Raw genomic sequence first — 25006 nt, forward strand, 5'->3', positions numbered from 1 at the left:
CATTGAGCATAACATGTTGGTACAGATTTCCCTTCAAATTTATTCTAACACAGAATATAGTATTGTTTGCTGACTTAGGTTTCCCTAACTCCCTCCTTTTCACTTATTTGGGAGCTTGATATGGAATATCGCTTGAGAGTGACTATAGCTAAGAAAAACCAATCTTCTGTATGTTCAAGAGCACTGAGATTCAGTCCTGTCTCCTTCTCATCCTCCCCTGAGAGAGCGATGACCGCCTTCTTCACTGTCTACACCCCAAAAAATGTATGAGCTGCACAAAGACTGTCTCAGAAACACCACTGTCCAACAGGAGTGCATAGACCCTAACCAGTGAGTTAAAAGTGTCCAGTTAGGGCGCCTGGGTGGCTCAGATGGTTAAGCATCTGCCTTCGGCTCAGGTCATGATCCCAGGGTCCTGGGATCGAGTCCCGCATTGGGCTCCCTGCTCCTTGGGAGCCTGCTTCTCCCTCTGCCTCTCTATCTCTCTCTCTCTCTCTCTGTCTCTCATGAATAAATAAATAAAATCTTTAAAAAAAAAAAGTGTCCAGTTAGATAACATCATATACAAATGCAAAGAGAAATAGTTCTCAAATTAACATAACATTAGCATACATTTCAATGTTATATTACCAGCTGCAAGAGCCAAGCAATGCCAGTTGCCACAGGAAACTTGTAATATCGTCTGCTGGTTCAGCTTTTGTATTAACCTAAAACAGAAAAGGCTTTCTTCTTAAGAAGGCATTCACAGTGATCAGAAATATTCCCAACAGTTGTAATAAATAACATCTTTCCTAAAAGACTTTTTAAAATCAAATGCATAATCTTACATGATATAGTTCTGTTAGGTCTTTCACTAACTTCCTACCTCTTAGGCAGTTACTATTAAGAACAAAACAGAACAAAATGAAAAATACATCTGCACTTAAACCCATTGCAACACTCTGTTAATTACCATCTTGAGGGGGAAATGGAGTAAACTATAGAAGACAGATCCCTAGGCATCTGTCTTCTGCTGTCTATTTGGTTTTCAAAATGAGGGCAATGCAATGCAATGATCCAGCAATCTCACCTCTGGAGGTATAGCTAAAAGAACTGAAAGCAGGGTCCCAAAGAGATATCCATACACCCATGTTCAGAATAGCATTATTCACAATGCCCAAAAGGTAGAAGCAACTAAAGTGTCCATCAACAGACGGAACAGAATGGAAAAACAAAATGTGGTGTATTCATACAAGGGAATATTAAATTGATCTTCAAAAGAATGGGAATTCTGGCATATGCTACAGTATGGACGAAACTAAAGGACATTATGCTAAGTGATATAATCCATTAACAAAGGGGCAAATACTTTATGAATGCACTTATGAAAGATATCCAGAGTAGTCATATTCATACAAATCAAGTCTGATGCTGCTTGCCAGTGGCTGGGAGAGAAAAAATGGGGAGCTGTTATTTAAGGGATAAAGACTAATTTTTGCAAGATAAATGTTTGCAATTTCTGGAGATTGTTTACACAACTATGTAAATATACTTAACACTACTGAGCTATACACTTAAAAATGGTTAAGATGCAAAATTTTATGTGAGGTGTATTTTGCCACAATTTTTAAAAAATAAGGACAAAACCTAAATTCCCTAGGATGGTAAAGAGGAAGATCGTAGAGTACTTTTCAAATCCTGCTCCTGTGCTTGTTCATGTGAAACACAGGGACAAGAACAGTACTTATTTCACAGGGTTGTAGTAAAAAAAAATAAAGAAAAGAAATCCATGTAATGGTGCTTCGTGCTGCCCCACAAATTTGGGCACCTGGGAATATCTCCCGCTCTCTATTGTAACAGCTTGCAAGTTGCCATGATCTTCTTCATTAAGTCAAGGAGTCAGATGGACACGCTCTCAGGAGAGGGGCATCTTGGAACATAGATGCCCAGTGGGGGAGGAGGAGATTATTTCAAGTGACAAGCAGATATTACCTTTGTTAATGTCTTATTTTCTCAGATATGAAAAGATTATAAAACAGAGTTCACATATGCATTTAGTATCAAATAGAGCCCAACTATTTTTTATTGAGGTAACTGTAGATTTACATGCAGGTGTAAGAAATAATACAGAGAGAGCCCTTGTATACTTTGTCCAGTTTCCCCCAGTGGTGACATTTTGTGAAACTATGGTATAAAATCATAACCAGGACACTAATATTAATACAATCTACAAATCTTATTCATACTTCCCCAGTTTTATTTGTACTCAATTCTGTGTATTAATTTTACCACCTGTGTAGGTTCGTGTATCCACCACCATCAAGATACTGAGCAGTTTGAACACCATAAGGATTCCTCACGCTGTACTTTTATAACCACTGCTCCCCTCCCCATCCCTAACCCCTGACAACCCCTAATCTACCCTCTATTTCTAAAATTCTGTCATTTCAAGAATGTTACATAAATAAAATCATATAGTAGGCAACCTTTTGGGATTGGCTTTTCCACCTCTCGGAATAATTCCCTGGACATTCATTCACGTTGTACAGGTATCAATAGTTTGTAGAACCCCACTATTTTTTTAAATTGGAAAATGCATTACTGCCTAGGGGATCAACGTTTCGGAAATTTTATGCAATAACAGCCCTTTTTTTCCTGGCCAGTTTCCACTCAAATTCCCCACGATTCTCCCTTTATGGGTCAACTGCTACCCTTATCACAACCTTCATAATCACAGTTACAGAAAGGAAGCAGGTCAAAAGAACAAAGAAACAATAGGGAAATGATAGGCTTGAGGTGGACAGGAGGGATATATAAAGAGTGCCAGCATATAATGTGTTTTACCTAAGCATCTCATTCTCTCCTCCAAGTAACTTCGTAAAGGTACACAATACATAACTCCATTTTTAAGTTAAGAAATCGAGGCTTAGATAAGTTAAACAATTTGCCCAAGGTCACTCACCTATTTAATAATAGTACCAGTATTAGAATGGGAGGGCTGTTTGATTTCAAAGCTATGTTACTTTCCACAATACTAGGGTATGGATTAAGAAATTAACTTCAATTAAGTTTTAACATAAAATTATACATAAACCAAAGCCTCAGAAGTCATCCTTAATTTAGACATGACTAATGAAAATTCAAGTGTTACTATAACACAGGTTACTTCATTTTTAGAAATGAAATGCCACTAAAAATCTTTGAGTCTCTGGTCATCAACAAGTAAAATTTTTTTTTTAAAGATTTTATTTATTTGACAGAGAGAGACACAGCGAGAGAGAGGGAACACAAGCAGGGGGAGTGGGAGAGGGAGAAGCAGGTTTCCCACTGAGCAGGGAGCCCGACGTGGGGCTCGATCCCAGGACCCCGGGATCATGACTTGAGCCGAAGGCAGACACTTAACAACTGAGCCACCCAGGTGCCCCAACAAGTAAAATATTTTTGTCAGTGACGTTATGAATCTTTTCCTTAATATTCACATAATTTCATTAAAATATATAAATAAAAAAAATAAAATATATACAGTGCCCTTTTTTCTTATTGCCACTCTCTCTCTTCCCCAAAATTCAACTGATTTTTGGAAAAATGAATCCAAAATACATTTCCAATACATTGGAAATGAATCAAATCACTCTTACCTCCATGTTCCTCTTTTCCTTAAAACAGCTTTTGATTAAAGTTACAAAAATCTAAGAAGGGCAAAAAAGGAAGAGGAAGAAGAGTATTTTGTCCTTTAAAGGGGACAATAATTGGGCAGGGGAGGAGAGGCCATTTATTAAACAGCCTTGTAATAAGCAATAAATGTGCTGGACACCTTTAACAACGGTGATGCAAAAATGAATAATCCAGGTCTCATGTCATCAAAAGTTCCCAGCTTTGTCTGACAGTCATTAAATAAACAATTACAGTGAACGTGACAAGTACAACAGCAGGGGTGTGCTCTATGTTTGTAATATAAAAGGGCAGGAATTAAGTGATGGAAATAAACTAGTGGCCTCTTTGATCACCAAGAATCTCCACAAACTGAGACTCCACCCCCTAAGAAGAGCATGTGGAAGTAACTTCAGTATTTTGGATGTTTACTTAGTGCTGAAGCATCTGTTAGATACTTTATTAAGTCATCTAAGATTCAGAAATTAAATAAATATTTAAGAGTCTCAAAACCACTGTATTAGTATTTTGTGTTAAAAAAAAACTTTTAGGGGGCGCCTGGGTGGCTCAGTTGGTTAAGCGACTGCCTTCGGCTCAGGTCATGATCCTGGAGTCCCGGGATCGAGTCCCGCGTTGGGCTCCCTGCTCAACAGGGAGTCTGCTTCTCCCTCTGACCCTCTTCCCTCTCGTGCTCTCTATCTCTCATTCTCTCTCTTTCAAATAAATAAATAAAAGCTTTAAAAAAAAAAAAAACTTTTGGGGTTGCCTGGGTGGCATCTGCCTTCGGCTCAGGTCATGATCCCAGAATCCTGGGATCGAGTCCCGCGTCGGGCTCCCTGCTCAGCGGGAAGCCTGCTCCTCCCTCTCCCACTCCCCCTGCTTGTGTTCCCTCTCTCACTGTATCTCTCTCTGTCAAATAAATAAATAAAGTCTTTAAAAAAAAAAAAAAAGAAAAAACTTTTGTATATTTGGTATTTTAGCTGTTCGTAACGCTCATAACGGCTATTATTAGAAAATGGGTCAAACTTTTGATTCTAGTTTAGAGTCCTTAATTGAGTAATTGATTTAGGCTTACAATTTTAAGTTAAAGGTTAGTAAGTCCAGCAAGAGAAAAGATGCTTCTTTTATTTAAACATTTATTGAATTCCAAACACTATGCTAACAACTAGGTTACTAGAATAAATAAAGTACAATTCCTGAACAACTCACATTTTTTAACTGGAGAAAGACACGTCTATAAATAATTACAATTTTTGTGACAAATGCTATAAAGTATTAAGGCACAGTAGTGGTACCCCCCCCAAAAAAACACCAAAAAACAACAAAAAAAACAAACCAGCAATTAAATAAAGAAAACAGAACTATAACAAGGATTCTAACAAAGCAAGAGCAGGAAAGAGTATTTATAAAACTGACATCTGAAAACTCAGATTCCTGTCTGTGTCATTCTTACCTGGGCACTGCCACCGAATCCTCAGTAGTCATGAGTCCTAGTTGACCATCACTCCCTGCACCCCAAGAAAACAGCTGGCCCCGGTCACTGAGGGCCAGGCTGTGCGACTCGCCACATGCCACATGGACAATGTGCTGATCTGCCAAAGCTCCAATTTGCTCTGAAAGAGACCAAAGCAAGGAGGAAAATGTAGAGCCTAGAAAGAGGAATCACACAAGACTTTCTTACACAGAATTATCCTTCTAGGCAGTTTCGTTTTTCAAAAAGAACCACTAAATCTGTATATTTATACAGATTATAAATTTCATACATTTCTACAAGCTATCAGTTTAGATCCCAGCTACACTGGGCAGCATATATGCCTGTAGCAGCACATACATCCCAGATAGTCCCCCATGGGCCTGGTGCTTCTCTCCAGGGAGAAGCCTGAAAGTTTACTATTGGGAGATATTGAACCAGGGAGGCTCAAATGTGAGTGGGAATGAGGCATATTATTTAAACCAGTGGGACTGGTAAAATTCTGCTTGGGAACAATAAGACTCCTTTCCCAGAGCCCTCCCTCTCTAATCCAGAAAATACCTTTCTCCCCAAGGTTCCAGAACACAGCCTCATACATAATATCTAGCCGAGAAAAAGGAGGATTTCTCTGGGGGGAAAAAAAAAAGGCCCAAAAGAGAAGATCCACAGATACACCTGTGGGTCCCCCAGTGAAATGTCCAGCTTCCTGTGAGTTAACAAGCCCTGCCCTCACACAATTCCACTCACATTTTAGAACCGCACTCTTAAATATAAAAGGCTGGGCACAGTACTTTCCTCACATATGAGGAAAATGCTAACATTAAAGAAAAAAAAGAAAAAAAAAAACAGAAAATGAACTCAGAAGATAAGGATCATGCTGGGAACAGAAAAAATATCTAAGCTGTTAGAGAAAGAGAAGATAAGGACCATTCAAACATTTGAGGAACAAAATCATCTTAGAAAATGAAAATATGGCAGCATAAATTTAAAGACAAAAACCTTTCAAAAACAGATTGGAAAATAAGAATTGAAGAAATTCCCACAACTATATGGTCAACTAATCTTCAAAAAAACAGGAAAGAATATCCAGTGGAAAAAGTCTCTTCAACAAATGGTGTTGGGAAAATTGGACAGCAACACGCAGAACAATGAAACTGGACCATTTTCTTACACCATACACAAAAATAAATTCCAAATGGATGTAAGACCTAAATGTGTGACAGGAAACCATCAAAATCTTAGAGAATACAGGCAACAACCTCTTTGACCTTGGCCAGAGCAACTTCTTACTAGACATGTCTCCAGGGGCAAGGGAAACAAAAGCAAAAGTGAACTATTGGGACTTGATCAAAATAAAAAGCTTCAGCACAACGAAGGAAATAGTCAACAAAACTAAAAGGCAACCTACAGAATGGGAGAAGATATTTGCAAATGACATAGCTGATAAAGGGTTAGCATCCAAAATCTGTACTTATCAAACTCAACACCCCAAAACCAAATAATCCAGTTAAGAAATGGGAGAAGACATGAATACACATTTTTCCAAAGAAGACATCCAGATGGCTAAGAGACACATGAAAAGATGCTCAACATTCCTTGGCATCAGGGAAATACAAATCAAAACCACAATGAGATACCACCTCACACCAGTCAGAATGGCTAAAATTAACAAGTCAGGAAACAACAAATGTTGGCAAGGATGTGGAGAAAGAGGAACCCTCTTACACTGTTGGTGTAAATACAAACTGGTGCAGCCACTCTGGAAAAGAGTATGGAGGTTCCTCAAAAAGTTAAAAAGAGAACTAACCCTATGATCCAGGAATTGCACTACTAAGTATTTACCCAAAGGATAGAAAAATACAGATTCAAATGGTTACATGCACCCTGATGTTTATAGCAGCGTTATCAACAATAGCCAAACTATGAAGAGAGCCCAAATGTCCATCAACTGATGAATGGATAAAGAAGAAGTGGTATATACATACAATGGAGTATTACTCAGCCTTCAAAAAAAATGAAATCTTGCCATTTGCAATGATGTGGATAGAACTAGAGTGTATAACGCTAAGTGAAATAAGTCAGTCAGAGAAAGAGAAATACCATATGATCTCACTCATATGTGGAATTTAAGGAAGAAAACAGATAAAGATACGGGAAGGGGGGAAAAAGTAGAAAGGGAAACAAACCATAAGAGACTCTTAACAATAGAGAACAAACAGAGTTGATGAAGGGAGGCGAGTGGGGGACGGATATTAAAGAAAGCACTTTTTGTGATGAGCACTGGGTGTTGTATGTGAGTGATGAATCACTGAATTCTACTCCAGAAAGCAATATTGCCCTGTATGTTAACTAAAATTTAAATTAAAAAAAAAAAAGAATTGAAGAAATTTTCTAAGAAATAGAACAAAAAGACAAAAAGCAAAACAGAGGGGGTTAAAAAAGAAAGAAATGAGGGAATTATTTCAAGAGGTCCAATGACAGAAAAATAAGAATTCCATAAAGAAGATGGGGAAAATACAAGATAAAAACATTTCAAAGAAGAAACACAAGAAAAGTTCTCATAAGGACTTAAATTTCACATTGATAGGACCTGTGAAGGACTCAGAATAATGACTGATGAAAGACCTACTTCAGAGGACTTCATCTTGACATTTTAGAACACCAAAAAAGACTCTCAAAGTTTCTAGAAAGGAAAACAGTTTATATACAATAGAACAGGGATCAGAATGGCATTAGATTTCTCAGAAGCAATACTGAAACCTAGAAGACAATGGAGCAATGCCTTCACAATATTGAAGGAAAATGACCTCCAACTGAGAATTCTATATCTAACTAACCATGAATAAAATATGAGGAGAGAGGGGGAAAAGGAATAATTTTCAGGCATGTAAGGCTCTCAAAATATTTTACCTCCAATGCTGCCTCTCTCAGGAAGTTACCATAAGATAATGCCTCCTAAACAAAGGAAGATTCAGGATCCAGGAAACAAATTTTACATAAGAAGAGGTGAAGAACATTTCCAAAACAGCTATAATGTAGCAGGCCCATGAGCAAAGCTGAAGGAATGTCTCCAAGGTGAAAAGTGAAATACAATCTGATGAGTTTTATATTGTTATGAGTTTTACAGTTCTGTCAGAGAATACAGAGGTTACTATGCAAAAGAAAAAAGAAGATATAATTAACTCCAGGAAATACATAAAATGTCTTACAGGAAATAAAAGCAATCATTGAACACAGAACCATAAAAACCAAATATAATTTACATAATCAAAAATTTAATTGTCAATTGATTTCAGCAATCAATTATTTGGGAAAGGATGAGTATCTAGGGGTGAGGGGAAGGAAAGAGTAGACGGAGAATATAAAGGAATGCTAATCTTCCCCAATGTCTCTACATTATGTCCAATACTGAAAAAAAAAAAAAATCAAGAAACAGCATAAGCATGTCATTTAGAAAAGATAAATATTAAAAGAAAGAGCTAAAATTGTTGACAGAAATGGTCTCTGCTAGTGAAACTGCAGGGGAGGCAGGGAGCGTCTGTTTGACCTAAAGATAGTTTGTATAAATATATTACTTGGAAACAAAGTTTTTATTTAAATTAAGCAACTGAAAACACGCTTATGTCAGAGAAATCTCTAAAAAAAAAAGATGCTTTAACTCCTGTAGTTCCCATTGCCCAACTTCTTTAACCTCTATTCACTATTAGACCCTATATCCCAACTCAGCTTTGCCTCACGCACTAGGAACAGTCCTGTCTTTATTTTGGAATAAGGTAAGAAACTCCTACTGAAGTACGTTGGGTGATTCAGACTCTACTCCTCTCACCAAATATCCACCTTGTACCACAGTTCCAGGATTTGGGCAGCTTTTATGTCCTCCTGGGCCTGGGTATCTGGCCTGACACCTCAGCCATGACTCAGGCCTGGCCCCTAATACCTGACTTCCTACGCCAACCATTAGCCTTTCCTGCCCGGATGTTAGCATTCAGCCTAATGTGACACTAATAAGTTTCTCCACTGTCTTGACAGGATGCTCTCTACCTGATCTGCCACTATGTTCTTGCCTCAAAACCTGTCAATAGCATCCCTCTTGATCTTGTTTACCACAGCTGAACAGCCTCAAAAGGGCACGGTAAAACCTACAACAAACCAATTCCCGTCCCATCACGTATTAGCCATCAAACCACCACTGCCACAACAAAACCTACAGCCCCAAAGGCAACATTCAGTAATGCAAAAATTTGTGAAGAATCAAACCGGTGACTGCACCAAGTCCAACTTATTTTATTTCTTCTAGCCAGAAAACTAAGCTCATCTGATTCAGACTGGGGATCTGTTACAGTGAAATTATAATCCCTCTTCTAGAATCCACTCCCTAGGTCAGGCCAACAACGTGGGAATGAATGCTTCATTCACACCTCTCCCTGAACACTCCCCTGCTCCAGTTGGGAACGTTCAGGCTGCAGTACATATTTTCACATGCAGTCTCTCTGGTTCATTCTGTCAAGACTCTATGCTATATTTTGCAGATCATGACAACCTCAACCCACACATTAAAATAATTAAACACACTGAAGAAATATTTGGCATTTTTTGAGGATAAAAGTATATTTTCTCTCTGATCCTCTCATAGAAACCCTTTCAAGTCTTTAACAGTCTTTAGCAATGTTCTCAACTCAGAATGAGCCAAGGTAATAGGAATGAGCAAGGTAAAAGGAATGAGCCAGAACAGTGGCAAATGTGGAGTGCTGCTTGAACAAGTCAGCAGTTCAACTGGACTTATGTTATTATGATTATTTCTACTTGGTTTTTGAGCCTACGAAGTTTTAAATGTATTTTCAGGTTAATAGTGAATTGGGCATTAAACCATCAAAGGGTGGCAATAGAGAAGGATGGTATGAGCCTAGAGGGTAGATGCATGATGCCAACACTTAATCCTGCAACAACACTGTGAGGCAGGGTTATAATAAGCCCCAACTCAGAAAACATATGTAATTTGGCCAAGATTCACAACTAATGAGTGGAGAAACTAGAATTGGATCCCAGGTCCTTCTGACTTCGGAGCTCATTGTACCCACTAGGCTGTATTACATTCTGTCATGGAAAAAGATTAGACAGATATGAAACTGGTAAAAGTAACAATGAAGTGATTAGCCTAGATATGGAAAAATGGGAAATGGATTCTTTTTCCTCATTGTTCAGATGAGAAATATATTCAGTAGTTTGCAGTTGAATGGAAAGCATAGGGAATATACAAAATTTGTGCTCAATATTTGCTACTAAATTTTAACTAATAAAACTATAATAAATTAAATGTCAGCAGTTGGCATGACAAAAGAGATTAAACTCTCATTACTTAAATGTCTCCTTTCTGAGTTTCCCCAAACTATCTACTCTAGAATTGCACTTTTCTTTAGGAGTAGAAAACAAAAGGCAGAGTCATCCTGTGAGAAATGTTGTGCTTTGCCCTGCCATCCTGTGGATTCTGAGTCCTCACATTCTCCCAACCCTCGTTGCTGTTTCCCACGGGACTCAGCCTAGTGCACATCCTGCCTCTTGCTGCTACATTCTGCTCTCCCCTGGCAGTGTTCCCCCAGTACCGTGAACCCAGTCTGAGGGGGGCAGCTGACTTTTACTGCAGATCTGGGATGAGGGAAATAAAACATTATCTCAGCAAACCACTCAAAACAAAATATAATCCGAATTCTCCTGCAGATCCCCTCAAAAAAGAATTTCCTAGTGCCTGACTCTCCTCCTGGGGTGCCCTGTCTTCCCACAATATGACTAGGCTCTCTCTCCATTGTTTGCTTCTGTATCTGTTTTGTCCTAAGACATATTCCAACTATTTTAAGTATTCTCATCTAAACATTTGGGGGAGGGGGAGTCTGCGCTATGCTCAGTGGAGTCTCAACTCTATAATACAACTCAGAGCGCCTGGATGGCTCAGTTGGTTAAGCGACTGCCTTGGGCTCAGGTCATGATCCTGGAGTCCCGGGATCGAGTCCCACATCGGGCTCCCTGCTCAGCAGGGAGTCTGCTTCTCCCTCTGACCCTCTTCCCTCTCGTGCTATCTCTCACTATCTAATAAATAAAATCTTTAACAACAACAACAAAAATATATATATATAATACAACTCACACTTTAAAGTGACCCCCCCATAAAAGAAATCTCTCCACATCAGGAATTATATCTTGTTTCTGAGCCAAGACACTCAAACCAGAGTCAGTTTTTTCAAAACCAATTTTTTAAATTTATTGTACAGTAAAACTGATCTTTTATTATGTACAAGTCTATGAATTCAAGCACATGTCACAAAGAAGATATGGAACAGTCCCATCACTCAGAAAAAAAGTCCCTTGGTCACACACTCTCCTCATACCTAACTCCTGGCAACCACTAATCTGTTTTTTAGCACTACAGTTTAATATTTTCAATACTGTCACATAATGGAATCCTATAGTTTCTAACCTTTCAAGACTGAATTCTTTCATTCAATATAATGCCTGGAAGACTCATCCAGGTTGTAGCACGTATCTCATAGTGTGTTCCTTTTTATTAGTGGGTACTACTCCACTGCATTATGGATGTACCACAAAGCACTGTTCCCAGTTTTTAGCAATTGTAGAGATGCAATAAACATTTCTGTACAGGTTATACTGTGTGAGAATAAGGTTTCAGTTCTCTGAAATAAATGCCCAGGAGTAGGTATTTTAAACTTCCTAGATTATTATTTTTGAAGTCAATTTCTTATATACAGCATATAGTTGGGTAATTTTTTAAACTTAATAGAAGATCTATATTTTGTTTTGTTTAGACTATATTTAATAAAATCATTGATATATTTGGATTTTTGACCTACCTTTTTATTATTTGTTTTCTGTTCATTCCCTTTGTTTTTCATTGCTCTTTTTCCTCATTCTTGCCTTTGTTTGCATTATTTAAATACTTTCTAGTATTCTATTTTAATTCATTGTGGTCTTTTTTACTATATCTCTTTGTATGGTTACCTAAGTGATTGCTCTAGGGATTACAATATAAATAGTTATCCTTGGGGCGCCTAGGTGGCTCAGTTGGTTAAGCGACTGCCTTCGGCTCAGGTCATGATCCTGGAGTCCTGGGATCGAGTCCCACATCGGGCTCCCTGCTTGGCAGGGAGTTTGCTTCTCCCTCTGAACCTCTTCCTTCTCATGCTCTCTATCTCTCATTCTCTCTATCAAATAAATAAATAAAATCTTTAAAAAAAAATAGTTACCCTTTCAGAATCTACTGAGAATCAATACTATTTCAAGTAAAATGTAGAAATTCTAGCACTATATAGTTTCCTTTATTCTCCCCACTCAAGCTACAGCAGTCTTAAATAGTACATCTGCAACACTTTGAAAACTCTATCACAAGGTTATAATTTTTGCTGTCAATCAGTATGTTTTAAAGAACTCAAGAAGAGAATAGTTCATTATATTTGCCCATATATCTACTATTTCTGTTGCTCTCTATTCATTCCTGATGTTCCAATATTCCTTCTGGTATCATTTCCCTTCTGTCAAAATAACTTCTTTTAGCAATTGTTCAGTACAGGTCTGCTGGCTGTGGATTTTCTGACTTTTCCTTCATCTGAAAATGCCTTCATTTCACATTCATTTGTGGAGAGTGCTTTTTGCTGGATACAGAATTCTGGGTTGACTTCTTTTCTTGCAGCACTTTTTAAAAGTGGCCATGCCCCTTACGGCCTCCACAGTTTCTGGGGTGAAATCCGTAATGATGTCAATGAATATTCCCTTACAGGTAATACGTGTCTTTCCCCTGGTTGCTTTCAAGTATTTTGTCTTTAATTTTTAGAAGTTTGATTATGATCTTCTAGGTGTGGATTTCTTTTGGTTTGTCTTATTTGGGTTTACTGTACTTACTGAATCCACTTATTGAATCTGTTTATGTCTTTTGCCAAATTTAGAAATTTGTCAGCCCCCGTCATCTTCGGCACCGCATTCTTTCTCCTCTCCTGCTGGGACCTCCGTGACGTGGGCGTCAGACCTTCTGTTCTTGTCCCACAGGTCCCCAGAATCCTGTTTAATTCTTTGCCTCAATCTGCTGTTATTCAGATTGGGGAAATTCTACTGGCTTATCTTCAACTTCACCAATTCTTTCCTCTGTCCTCTCCATTCTGCTACTGAGGCCATCCAATGACTTCTTCATTCTGGCTATTTTATTGGTTCTTCTTTTATCACCTATTTCTTTGCAGAGAATTTCATTTTTCCATTTAGTTCACAAGAGTTTGAGCCAGCTGGCTGGAACATTTGTGTAACAGCCGCTTTAAAGTCTTCATTAGATAATCCCAACACCTATGTCATTCCAGCACTGCATCTACTGATGGTCCCTTATTATACTAGCTGAGTTTTCCTGTTTTGTTTTGTTTTGTTTTTTAAGATTTTTATTTTTACTTGAGAAGGAGAGAGAGAGAGCACACATGAGTGCAGGAATGGGGGGAGAGGCAGAGGCAGGGGGAGAAGCAGGCTTCCCGCTGAGCAGGGAGCCCGATGCAGGGCTCAATCCCAGGACCCTGGGGTCATGACCTGAGCGGAAGGCAGATGCTTAACGAATGAGCCCCCCAGGCGCCCCTTTCCTGGGTTTTCATATGCTGAGTGATTTTGGATAGTACCATAAACATTCTGAGTATTATAAGACTCTTGGTCTTATTTAAATCTTCTGGAGAAGGTTGACAATTTTGTTGTAGTTTTCAAAACTTCTGCAGTGCCATTCAAATTTGTGCCCTGCATGTACCACACTGAGGCGAGTCTGGAATGTAGGTGGTGGTCTGTGTGTTAGCTCAGTTCTTAGAGTCATTATATGCTAAGCAGGATAAGATCCACACATAAACAGCTCAGGGATGAACCCAGGAGTTCATAGATGACTATATGCAGTTGCTTTCCCAAGGTCCTCCTTCCCTGAAATCTGTGAAATCTGCCCAACACTTTCTGGCTTCCTGGGGCTCCTCTGCTGCTCTCTAGCCTATATACTGCACTTCCACAGCTCTACCTGCCCCCGGGGCCAAAGGCAGGGGGACTGGAGGGGAAACTGGGGAATTCAACGGCAATCCAGTGGTACTTTGAATTCTGGTCTTCCTTCCCAATCCACCTACCATCATTTGCTTTTCAGAGCCCTCAAATAGCTACTCCATTTATTCTGTCCAGGTTTTATAGTTGCATTCTGCAAAAGAGATAAAAAAGAATGTGCTTACCCCATCCTTCCTGAAACTGGAAACCTAGAGCCATAATTTTAAAATGACATTTTTTTTTTCTGTACATGTGAGGCTTTTTGTTTTGTTTTTGTTTGTTTTATATTTTGGTTAATCAGAGAAAGTCCACAAACTGTCTTTGTTCAACCTGACTAATTTTTTTTTAAAAAGCCAAAAAACCAAAGGTACAGCTCTCCGACAAATGCTCCAACTAAAATTACATTTAACCTTCTTCTACAGTGAAGGGCTGGATTCCTGGAGCCAGGCAGCATCTCTGAGCAGCTGATACTTCATTTAAATTATCCGGGAATATCAAATGCTTACTTGCTTAATCCTATGTATGACTGCCCAAGTTTAAACAATCATTAAACCAAATCTTTTCAACTAAAGAATGAGGAAAAAAAGATCAGTTATAATAGAGTTCAGAGTAGTATTTCTCAGTTCAGAGGTAGGTGACTTTACCTTGGGCTTTAGAGTTCATATACAACCTTACCCACCAAAACAACAACAACAACAAGCATGAAACCACTTCACACTATGAAGAATGCTGCTGAGAATATTTTCTTCTCAAAGCCATACATTTCAAATTACCATGTACGCTTTCAGATGTAATACACCATATATACTAAGGCAGTTAGAACATATGGAGGCCTGTCACAGGCAATGGGAGGGGAGAAGACTGTTTGTGAGTCATTGGCACTACCACTAGTCAGAATAAGATCAGCTGCAGTGACTCAGTTATTTTCAGGAACTCAAATTTGTCAATCATGGCATAATCTGATGCTTTAAAAGGATTTTAATAAGGAGGCATGGTTCTGGTCCAAAACGGCAAGGTAGAAACCCTGAACTCACTTCCTCCACAGAACACACCAAATCCACACCTATTTATAGAGCAATTCCTCCTGAAGAACAACTAAGGGCTGACTCAACAGCTTAAGCACATCAAAAGATAGACCACACAGAGAATAGTAGGAAAGAGAGGAGACACAGTAACAAAGGGAACCCCCACCCCAACACTGTGAACTGCAGTGGGGACGGATAGTACTGAGGGACGGTGGGCAGATCTGTCTCCCATGGGGCACAGGAAAAAAGCCTCAGTTTAAAAGAGCAACTAGGACATAAAAGACCCAGCTCTAGAACTCCACCAAATGGTGGGAGAGCTGCTGGAACTCTCTCCAGGCTGGAGGGGCTGGTGAGAGTCATAGTTAACGTCCCCCGCCCCCAACCCCCACTCTGATAGTGCAAATGAGGGCAGGGTCCAGATGCCATAGCTGGCCTGCCACCTCAGTGAGCATAGGGCCACTAGCCCACAACATTCCTGGATGCCCTGGGGCACAGAAAAAAAGCCACACTTAAAAAGAGCAAAGAGAATATAGAAGTAGCTCTAAAACACCGCCAAACAGCAGGGGAGCTGCTGGAACTCTCTCCAGTTCTGAGGGGCTGAAGAGCACCATGGTTTACATTCCCCTTCCACCTTGAAAGTGTGGACGAGAACAAGGTCCAGGCATCCTAAGTGACCTAACGCCTCAGCGAGCCCCAAGCCCCTAGCCCACACCAGCTCCAGCCATCCCACTAAGGTGGCCCCAGCGTACAACACCATGATACCCCTGGTCAGTGCTCACTATAGCTCCAGCCACTGCACTGAGGTGACAGAGGCACAAAGCACCTTAATACACTCCAGGCCTGCACCACTTTGGCCTCAGATGGCTTGGCTAAGGTTCCCTTGATGCAGAGTGCTCCGACATCCTGGCTCATGCTAGTTTTGGCTCTGGCCATCCCACACCCACCACATGGAACACCACAGAACCCCAGTCCATGTCTGTCTCAGTTCCAGCTGCCCTACCAGGGTACCCTCTACATGGAATGACCCAGGAACCCACAGGCCATACCCCACCTTGTCTCCAGCCACCCCACCAGGATGACCCTGTGTAGAGTGCCCTAAGACATCCTGGCCCACATTAACCTTGGCTCCAGTTGCCCCACCAGGGCACCCCCTATGCTGAGCACGCCAGAACCCCCCAGCTTACACCCATTTCAGCTTTAGGAAGTCCTGCCAGGGCAACCTCCAGACAGAGAGACCCAGGACAACACAACCACACCAATTCAGCTCTGACCATTCCACCAGGGCAGCCCCAGCAGAGAATGCCCTTTGACCACAAACCCATGCCAGCCACAGTTTCAGCCAGACAGACAAAGTCACCAGGCACACACCTGTGTCTAAACAGGGGATGAACACATACAAGGCCATTCCTTCAAGTTCAGGAGAAATAGCTGTTCTGCCTAATCCATAGAAACAAACACAAAAGAAGAAGATAGTAGGAAGGGTAAAATTAAGGGGGAGAAATCGGAGGGGGAGACGAACCATGAGAGATGATGGACTCTGAGAAATAAACTGAGGGTTCTAGAGGGGAGGGGGGTGGGGGGATGGGTTAGCCTGGTGATGGGTATTATAGAGGGCACGTATTGAATGGAGCACTGGGTGTTATATGCAAACAATGAATCATGGAACACTACATGAAAAACTAAATATGTAATGTATGGTGATTAACATAATAAAACTTAAAAAAATTTAAGCATGGAAATATAAACCTAGAATTAAAATGGTTTTGTTTTTTGTTTTTTTTAAAGATTTATTTTGAGAGAGTGAGAATGAGAGAGAGAGAGAGAGTACATGAGAGTGGGGAGGGTTAGAGGGAAAAGCAGGCCCCTCGCCGAGCAGGGAGCCCGATGCGGGACTCGATCCTGGGACTCCAGGATCATGACCTGAGCCGAAGGCAGTTGCCTAACCAACTGAGCCACCCAGGCACCCTAAAATGGTTTTGTTTTTAATTCTGTTTAATGAACACTGCAAAAATGCCTAGGACTGTAACAACAACAAGAAACTGGAAAATTATCAAAGATGTGTTTGAATTGGAACTGTGCTGTTTCATATGCCACAAAAGTGCCTCTAATCTAGTAGCTCATACTAAAAACCAACTTTCCATGCTAAAAAAAAAAAAAAAAAAAACACAAAAGTCAAGCAAAATGAGGACACAGAGGAATATGCTCCAAATGAAAGAACAAGACAAAATCTTAGAAAAAGAACAAAATGGAGATAAGCAACATGCCTGATAAAGAGTTTAAAGTAACGGTCAGAAAGATGCTCACTGGACTGGAGGGGAAAATGTATGAACTCACAAAGAACTTCCAAAAAAGATAAAAAAATATAAAAAAGAACCAATGAGAGCTGAAAAATACAATAACTGAAATGAAGAATACAATAAAGGGAATCAACAGATTAGCAGATGGAGAAGAACAGAGCAGTGACCTGGAAGACAGAGAAATGGAAAGCACCCAAGTGGAACAACAACAACAAAAAAAGAATTTTTAAAAAATGAGGAGGGGTCGGGGGGCGGGCGTGCCTGGCTGGCTTAGTTGGTAAGGCATAGAATCTCGATTGTGGGGTTGTCAGTTTGAGCCCCATACTGGGTGTAGAATTTACTTTTAAAAAAGTAGCTACTTAATGCAGTTGATGTTCTAGTAACACACTATTTGTTCATTGTATCAACTCCTCTGATTCTATCATTAGCTGCAGGGAAAAAAAGTAATGAACACCATCACCATTAACCAAGTCTGGTCTCTCTGTATTCATATACAATAAAACTGTTACTTTAAAAAAATAAGATATGAGAACAGGTTGAAGAGGAACTTAAGAAAATACCTGGAAACAATGAAAATAAAAACACAATGGTCCAAAATCTTTGAGATGCCCTGAAAACAACTCTAAGAGGGAAATTTACAGCAATACAGGACCTCAAGAAACAAGAAAAATCTCAAATAAACAAAGTAACACTACACCTAAAGCAACTAGAAAAAGAATAAACAAAACCCAAGGGGAGGAGAAAGAACAAAATAATAAAGAACAGAAATAAATGAAATAGAGACTAAAAAAAAAAAAACAGAAAAAAATCAATGAAATCAAGAGCTGGTTCTTTAAAAAGATAAAGACATACCTTTAGCCCAACTCATCAAAAAAAAAAGAGAAAGGATAAATAAATCAGAAATGAAAGACAAGTAAAAAGATACACTACAGATACACAAAACATTATATGAGACTACTATGAAACATTATATATCAAGAAATTGGACAACCTAGAATAGATGTATTCCTAGTAATACACAATCTTCCAAAACCAAATCAGGAAGAAATAGAAAATGTGAATAGGCTAATTACTGGCAACAAAATCTGGTATTCAAAAAATTCCCCAAAACCAAAGTCCAAGACCAGATGAATTCATAGGTGAATTCCACCAAACATTTATAAAGTCAATACCTATTCTCCTCAATCTATTCCAAAACAACAGAAGGGGAAGGAAATCTCCCAAACTCATTCTAAGGGGCCAGCATCACCCTGATACCACACCATATCGATTCTACAAAAAAGAAAACTACAAGACAATATCCCTGATAAAAAGAGATGCAAAAATCCTCAACAAAACATTAGCAAACTGCATTCAACAACATATTTAAAAGGATCATTCACCTCAATCAAGTGGGATTTATTCCAGGGATACAAGGATGGTTCAATATGCACAAATCAATCAATGTGTTACACCACATCAACAAAGTGAGGGATAAAAATCATATGGTCATCGGGGCACCTGGGTGGCTCTGTCAGTTAAGTGTCTGCCTTCAGCTCTGGTCATGATCCCAGGGTCCTGGGATCGAGCCCCGCATCGGGCTCCCTGCTCCGCGGGAAACCTGCTTCTCCCTCTCCCTCTGCCTGCTGCTCCCCCTGCTTGTGCTCTCTCTCTGTCAAATAAATGAATAAAATCTTTTTTAAAAAATCATATGATCATCTCAATAGATGCAGAAAAAGCATCTGACAAAACTCAACATCCGTTCATGATGAAAACTCTCAATAAACTGGGTTTCCAGGGCACATACCTCAACATAATAAAGGCCATATATGACAAAACCACAACTAACATGGTCAATGGTGAAAAACTGAGAGCTTTTCCTCTAAGATCACGAATAAGACAAGGATGTCAACTCTTGCCACTTTTATTCAACATAATACTGGCAGTCCTAACCACAGCAATCAGACAAGAAAAAGAAAAGGCATCCAAATTGGTTAAGAAGAAGTTGAACTGTCACTACCTGTAGATGATATGATACTAATACACAGAAAACCCTAAAGACTCCCCTTGAAGTAATAAATAAATTCAGTAGAGCTTGGGATATAAAATTAACACAGAAACTGGTTGCATTTCTATACACTAATAACAAAAGTAGCAGAAAGAGAAATTAAAACAATTCCATTTAAAATTGCACCAAAAAGAATAAAACACCTAAGAATAAATTTAACCAAGGAGGGGGAAAGACCTGTATTCTGAAAACTATAAAATACTGATGAAAGAAATTGAAAATGACACAAACTGGGAAGATATTCCATGTTCATGAACTGGAACAATATTGTTAAAATGCCCATACTACACAAAGCAATCTACAGATTCAATGCAATTCCTATCAAAATACCAACAGCATTTTTCACAGAAGTAGAATTTTTATGGAACTACAAAAGATCCCAAATAGCCAAAGCAATCTTGAGAAAGAAGAACAAAGCTAGAGGCATCACAAACCCAAATTTCAAGATACTACAAAGCTGTAGTAATAATCAAAACAGTATGGTACTGGCCCAAAAGACAGAGACAGAGGTCAACAGAACAGAGAACCCAGAAAGACACCCATGCTTATAGGGGTCAATTTCATCAAAGGAGGCAAGAATATACAATGGGGAAAACACAGTCTCTTCAATAAATGGTGCTGGGAAAACTGAACAACATTCAAAGAATGAAAACAGACCACTTTCTTACACCATACACAAAAAAGAAACTCAAAATGGATCAAAAACCTGAACATGAGACCTGAAATCATAAAACTCCTAGTAGAAAACATAATTTCTTTGACATTGGCTTTAGTAATATTTTTCTAGATATGTCTCCTAAAGACGAGGGAAACAAAAGCAAAAATAAACTATTGGGACTACACCAAAATAAAAAGCTTTTGCACAGCAAAGGAAACCATCAATGAAACAACAAGCAATCTACTGACTGAAAGAAGATATATGCAAGTGATATATCCAGTAAGGGGTTAATATCCAAAGCATAAAAAACTTATATGTTCTCAATATAAAAACTCAATACCAAAACAACAACAAAAACAACCCATAAATAATCTAACTAAAAATGGGCAGAGAACCTGAATAGATATTTTTCCAAAAAAGTCGTACAGGTGCAAACAGACACATGAACAGACGCTCAACATCACTAAAATGCAAACCAACACCACAGTGAGATACCACCTTACACCTGTCAGAATGGCTAGAATCAAAAAGCCAAGAAAGAGCAAACATTGGTGAGGATGTGGAGAAAAAGGAGCCCTTGTGCACTGTTGGTGGGAATGCAAACTGGTGCAGCCACTGTGGAAAATGGTATGGAGGTTCCTCAAAAAGTTAAAAACAGAAATTCTATATGATCCAATCATTCTACTACTGGGTATTTACCCAAAGAAAACAAAACACTGATAAGATATATGCATCCCTATGTTCATTATAGTATTATTTACAATAGCCAAGATATGGAAGCAATCCAAGTATCCACCAACAGATGAATGGATAAAGAAGATGTGGTGTACAGGTACTAGGGAATATTACTCAGCTATCAAAAAGGATGCGATCCTGCCATCTGTGACAACACTGATGGACCTAGAGGGCACAATGCTCAGTGAAATAAGTCAGACAAAGACAAATACCATATGATTTCACTTACATGCGGAATCTAAAAGACAAAACAAATAAAACCAAAAAATAGAAACCAACCTGTAAATACAGAGAACAAACTGATTGCCAGAGGGGAGGGGTAGAAGGATGGGAAATGGATGAAGGGGAGTGGGAGATAAGAGGCTTCCAGTTATAGAATGAGTAAGTCATGGGGATAAAAGTTTTGTTGTTGTTGTTGTTGTTGTTGTTTTAAAGATTTTATTTATTTGACAGAGAGAGAGACAGTGAGGGGGGAACACAGGCAGGGGGAGTGGGAGAGGGAGAAGCAGGCTCTCCGCCGAGCGGGGAGCCCAATGCAGGGCTCGATCCCAGGATCCCAGGATCATGACCTGAGCTGAAGACAGACACTTAACAACTGAACCACCCTGGCGCCCCGGGATAAAAGGTTTTGTATTTCTACAAGGGTATCGTAAAGAAACAGTGTACAGTGCATTATTATAAACAGAAAAAAATTAGAAATAAATTGGGATTATATGCTACGAATAGAAATATGCAGTCATTAAAAAGGGTGAAATAGATGAGTATAAACAATCATCATAAAAGTATTCATGAGACATTAAGCGGAAAAGAAGGTTATAAAGAAGTAATATGATATGACTACATTTTTTTTTAAGATTTTATTTATTTGACAGAGGGGGACACAGCAAGAGAGGGAACACAAGCAGGGGGGAGTGGGAGAAGGAGAAGCGGGCTTCCCGCTGAGCAGGGAGCCTGATGCGGGGCTCGATCCCAGGACCCTGGGATCATGACCAGAGCTGAAGGCAGACGCTTAACGACTGAGCCACCCAGGCGCCCTGATATGACTACATTTTTTAAAAATTACATTGATGTTTTAAATACTGGAAGGATATAGTTCAAAGAATAACTGTTTTTTTGTTCAGGTGGTAGAATTAAAGAGTATTTTTTATAGGCATTTAAATTGTGAGCAATACACATGCACTGTTTACATGATATGAAAAAAGTTTAGGGGCGGAGCAAGATGGCAGAGGAGTAGGAGACCTAGATTTCGTCTGGTCTCAGGAATTCAGCTGAATAGGGATCAAACCATTCTGAACACCTACGAACTCAACAGGAGATCAAAGAGGAGAGTAGCAACAACTATCTGAACAGAGAAGCGACCACTTACTGGAAGGTAGGACGTGCGGAGAAGTGAATCCGAGGCTATATTCGGGAGGATAGACGGTGGGGGAGGGGCCTCCGCCGGCCGCTTCTGGCAAGTGCTAGAGCCGAGGAGCACAAAATCAGAACCTTTAGAAGTCAGCTCCACTGAGGGACGTCGCTGCAGTGGCTAAGCAGGGGGTGGAATCCTCCTGGGACAGTGTGGTCTCAGGATCCTTGGGGTCACAGAAAGACCAGAGGAGCCTGAGCGCGCCAGAGCTCCCAGGTATTGGAGCGGGGAAGCCGGCTGCAGAGACGGAGCCGAGGCGCAGGCTCTCAGCTTGGGGTTGCCATAAACTGTGATCCGCGGCCCAGTCGGGCCACTGCTCCTGCAGCAGGGACCCAACAAGCGGCAGATCCGGGGAGACTCCCCTTCCTTCCCGGGGAGGAGCGGCGCAGGAACGCACCACAGGGATCTGCTGGGTTTGGAGACTCCACACGGGGTCGGGTGCCAGAGATAACAACGCTCGGTCACAGGCCGGGTGAGCACGGAGAGCGGCCGGAGACCGGGGACACGGGAGTGACTGCTTTTCTCTGGGGACGCACTGAGGAGCGGGGCCCCGAGTTCTCAGCTCCTCCGGGTGGAGATTGGGAGGCCACCATTTTTGCCCCGGTCCTCCAAGGCTGTACCGAGAGCTTGCAGGGAACAAAAGCTCCTGAGATCAAACCCGAGCAGCTTGCTTAGCCCGGACCGACAAGGGCGGGGCAATTCAGCCTCCGGCAAAGACATTTGGAAACCACGGCAACAGGCCCCTCCCCCAGAAGATCAGCACGAACAGCCAGCAAGCCAAGACCAAGTTTACCGATCAAGGAGAACGAGAGAACTCCAGCGCTAGGGGAATACTGCACATAGAATTCATGGCTTTTTTTTTTACCATGATTCATTAGTTCATCAAAGTTAATTTTTGTTAACTGTTTTTTTTTCTTTTTTCTTTTTCCCTTTTTCAACCAACATCTTATCAATCTCTTTTAAAAAAAAAATTTTATTTTTCATTTTTAGAGTCATATTTTATCCCTTCATAGTAGTTACCCTTATTTTTGGCATATATATATAAGTTGTTCTCTCTTTAAAATTTTGAGATACAGTTTCTTCTAACAGATAAAAATATACCCTAAATCACTAGTGTATGGCTCTGTTCTAGTCTCCTGCCTGACCACATTCTCTCCCTTTTTTTTTTTTAATTTTCTTTCTTTTTTCAAACTTCCTATCTTATCAAGTCCTTTTATAAAATCTTTTATAATTTTCATCTTTACAGTCATCTTCTATCCCTTCATTGTATCAACCCTTATTTTGTACATAGATGTCTTTCTTCCTTTAAAATTTTAGGAGGCATTTTTTTCTAACAGACCAAAATACGCCCAAAATCTAGTGTGTGGCACTGATCTATGCACTAGCCTGATCATATTTGATCACATTCTGCTTTTTTTGTATTGTTCTGTTTTTGTTTTTATCTTTTCTTTTTTTTTTTTTCTCTTTCTTTTTTCTTTCTTTCCCTTTCTTTTCCCCTGGTTTCAGGTCTTTTCTGACTTGTATACAGTATATTTGCTGGGGACGTTGTAAACCTGTTAGCATTTTGTTCTCTCATTCATCTATTCTCCTCTGGACAAAATGACAAGAAGAAAAAAATCACCTCAGCAAAAAGAACAAGAGGTAGTACCGTCAGCCAGGGACCTACTCAATGCGGACATTAGTACGATGTCGGACCTAGAGTTCAGAATCATGACTTTAAAGATACTAGCTGGGCTTGAAAAAAGCGTGGAAGTTATTAGAGAAACCCTTTCTGGAGAAATAAAAGAACTAATATCTAACCAAGTAGAAATCAAAAAGGCTATTGATGAGGTGCAATCAAAAATGGGGGCACTAACTGCTAGGATAAATGAGGCAGAAGAGAGAATCAGTGATATAGAAGACCAAATGATGGAAAATAAAGAGGCTGAGAAAAAGAGGGAGAAACAACTACAGGATCACGAGGGCAGAATTCGAGAGATAAGTGATACGATAAGACGAAACAACATTAGAATAATTGGGATCCCAGAAGAAGAAGAAAGAGAGAGAGGGGCAGAAGGTATATTGGAGCAAATAATAGCAGAGAACTTCCCTAATGTGAGGAAGGAAACAGGCATCAAAATCCAGGAGGCACAGAGAACCCCTCTCAAAATCAATAATAATAGGTCAACACCCCGACATCTAATAGTAAAGCTTACGAGTCTCAGAGACAAAGAGAAAATCCTGAAAGCAGCTCGGGGGAAGAGATATGTAACCTACAATGGTAAAAATATTAGATTGGCAACAGACCTATCCACAGAGACCTGGCAGGCCAGAAAGGACTGGCAAGATATCTTCAGAGCACTAAACGAGAAAAATATGCAGCCAAAAATACTATATCCAGCTAGGCTGTCATTAAAAATAGAAGGAGAGATAAAAAGCTTCCAGAACAAACAAAAACTAAAGGAATTTGCAAACACGAAACCAGCCCTCCAAGAAATATTGAAAGGGGTCCTCTAAGCAAAGAGAGAGCCTAAAAGCAGCAAAGATCAGAAAGGAAAACAGACAACATACAGTAACAGTCACCTTACAGGCAATACAATGGCACTAAATTCATACCTTTCAATAGTTACCCTGAATGTAAATGGGCTAAATGCCCCAATCAAAAGACACAGGCTATCAGATTGCATTAAAAAACAAGACCCATCAAT

The 25006-nt window shown here is 39.8% G+C and overlaps 1 protein-coding gene across 7 annotated transcripts in view; it reads right to left on the reverse strand.

Annotated features, from left to right (window-relative positions):
* Nucleotides 1–25006, reverse strand: part of HERC3 (HECT and RLD domain containing E3 ubiquitin protein ligase 3) — a 128022-nt gene that overhangs the window by 58509 nt on the left and 44507 nt on the right. For 5 of the 7 annotated variants that reach the window (XM_028117805.2, XM_028117809.2, XM_028117806.2 and 2 more), the window contains 2 exons: nucleotides 5084–5243; nucleotides 613–707 (listed from right to left, as the gene is read on the reverse strand). In XM_028117805.2, coding sequence (XP_027973606.1) covers nucleotides 613–707; nucleotides 5084–5243 — 255 coding nt within the window. The remainder of the gene's footprint in view (nucleotides 1–612; nucleotides 708–5083; nucleotides 5244–25006) is intronic. The other 2 variants (XM_028117808.2, XM_028117810.2) reach the window with 1 other exon arrangement.

Source organism: Eumetopias jubatus, unplaced genomic scaffold (genome assembly GCF_037043125.1).
Source record: "Eumetopias jubatus isolate StellerSeaLion01/CBP00866 unplaced genomic scaffold, mEumJub1_p1.0 scaffold_2, whole genome shotgun sequence".
Lineage (NCBI taxonomy): Eukaryota > Metazoa > Chordata > Mammalia > Carnivora > Otariidae > Eumetopias > Eumetopias jubatus.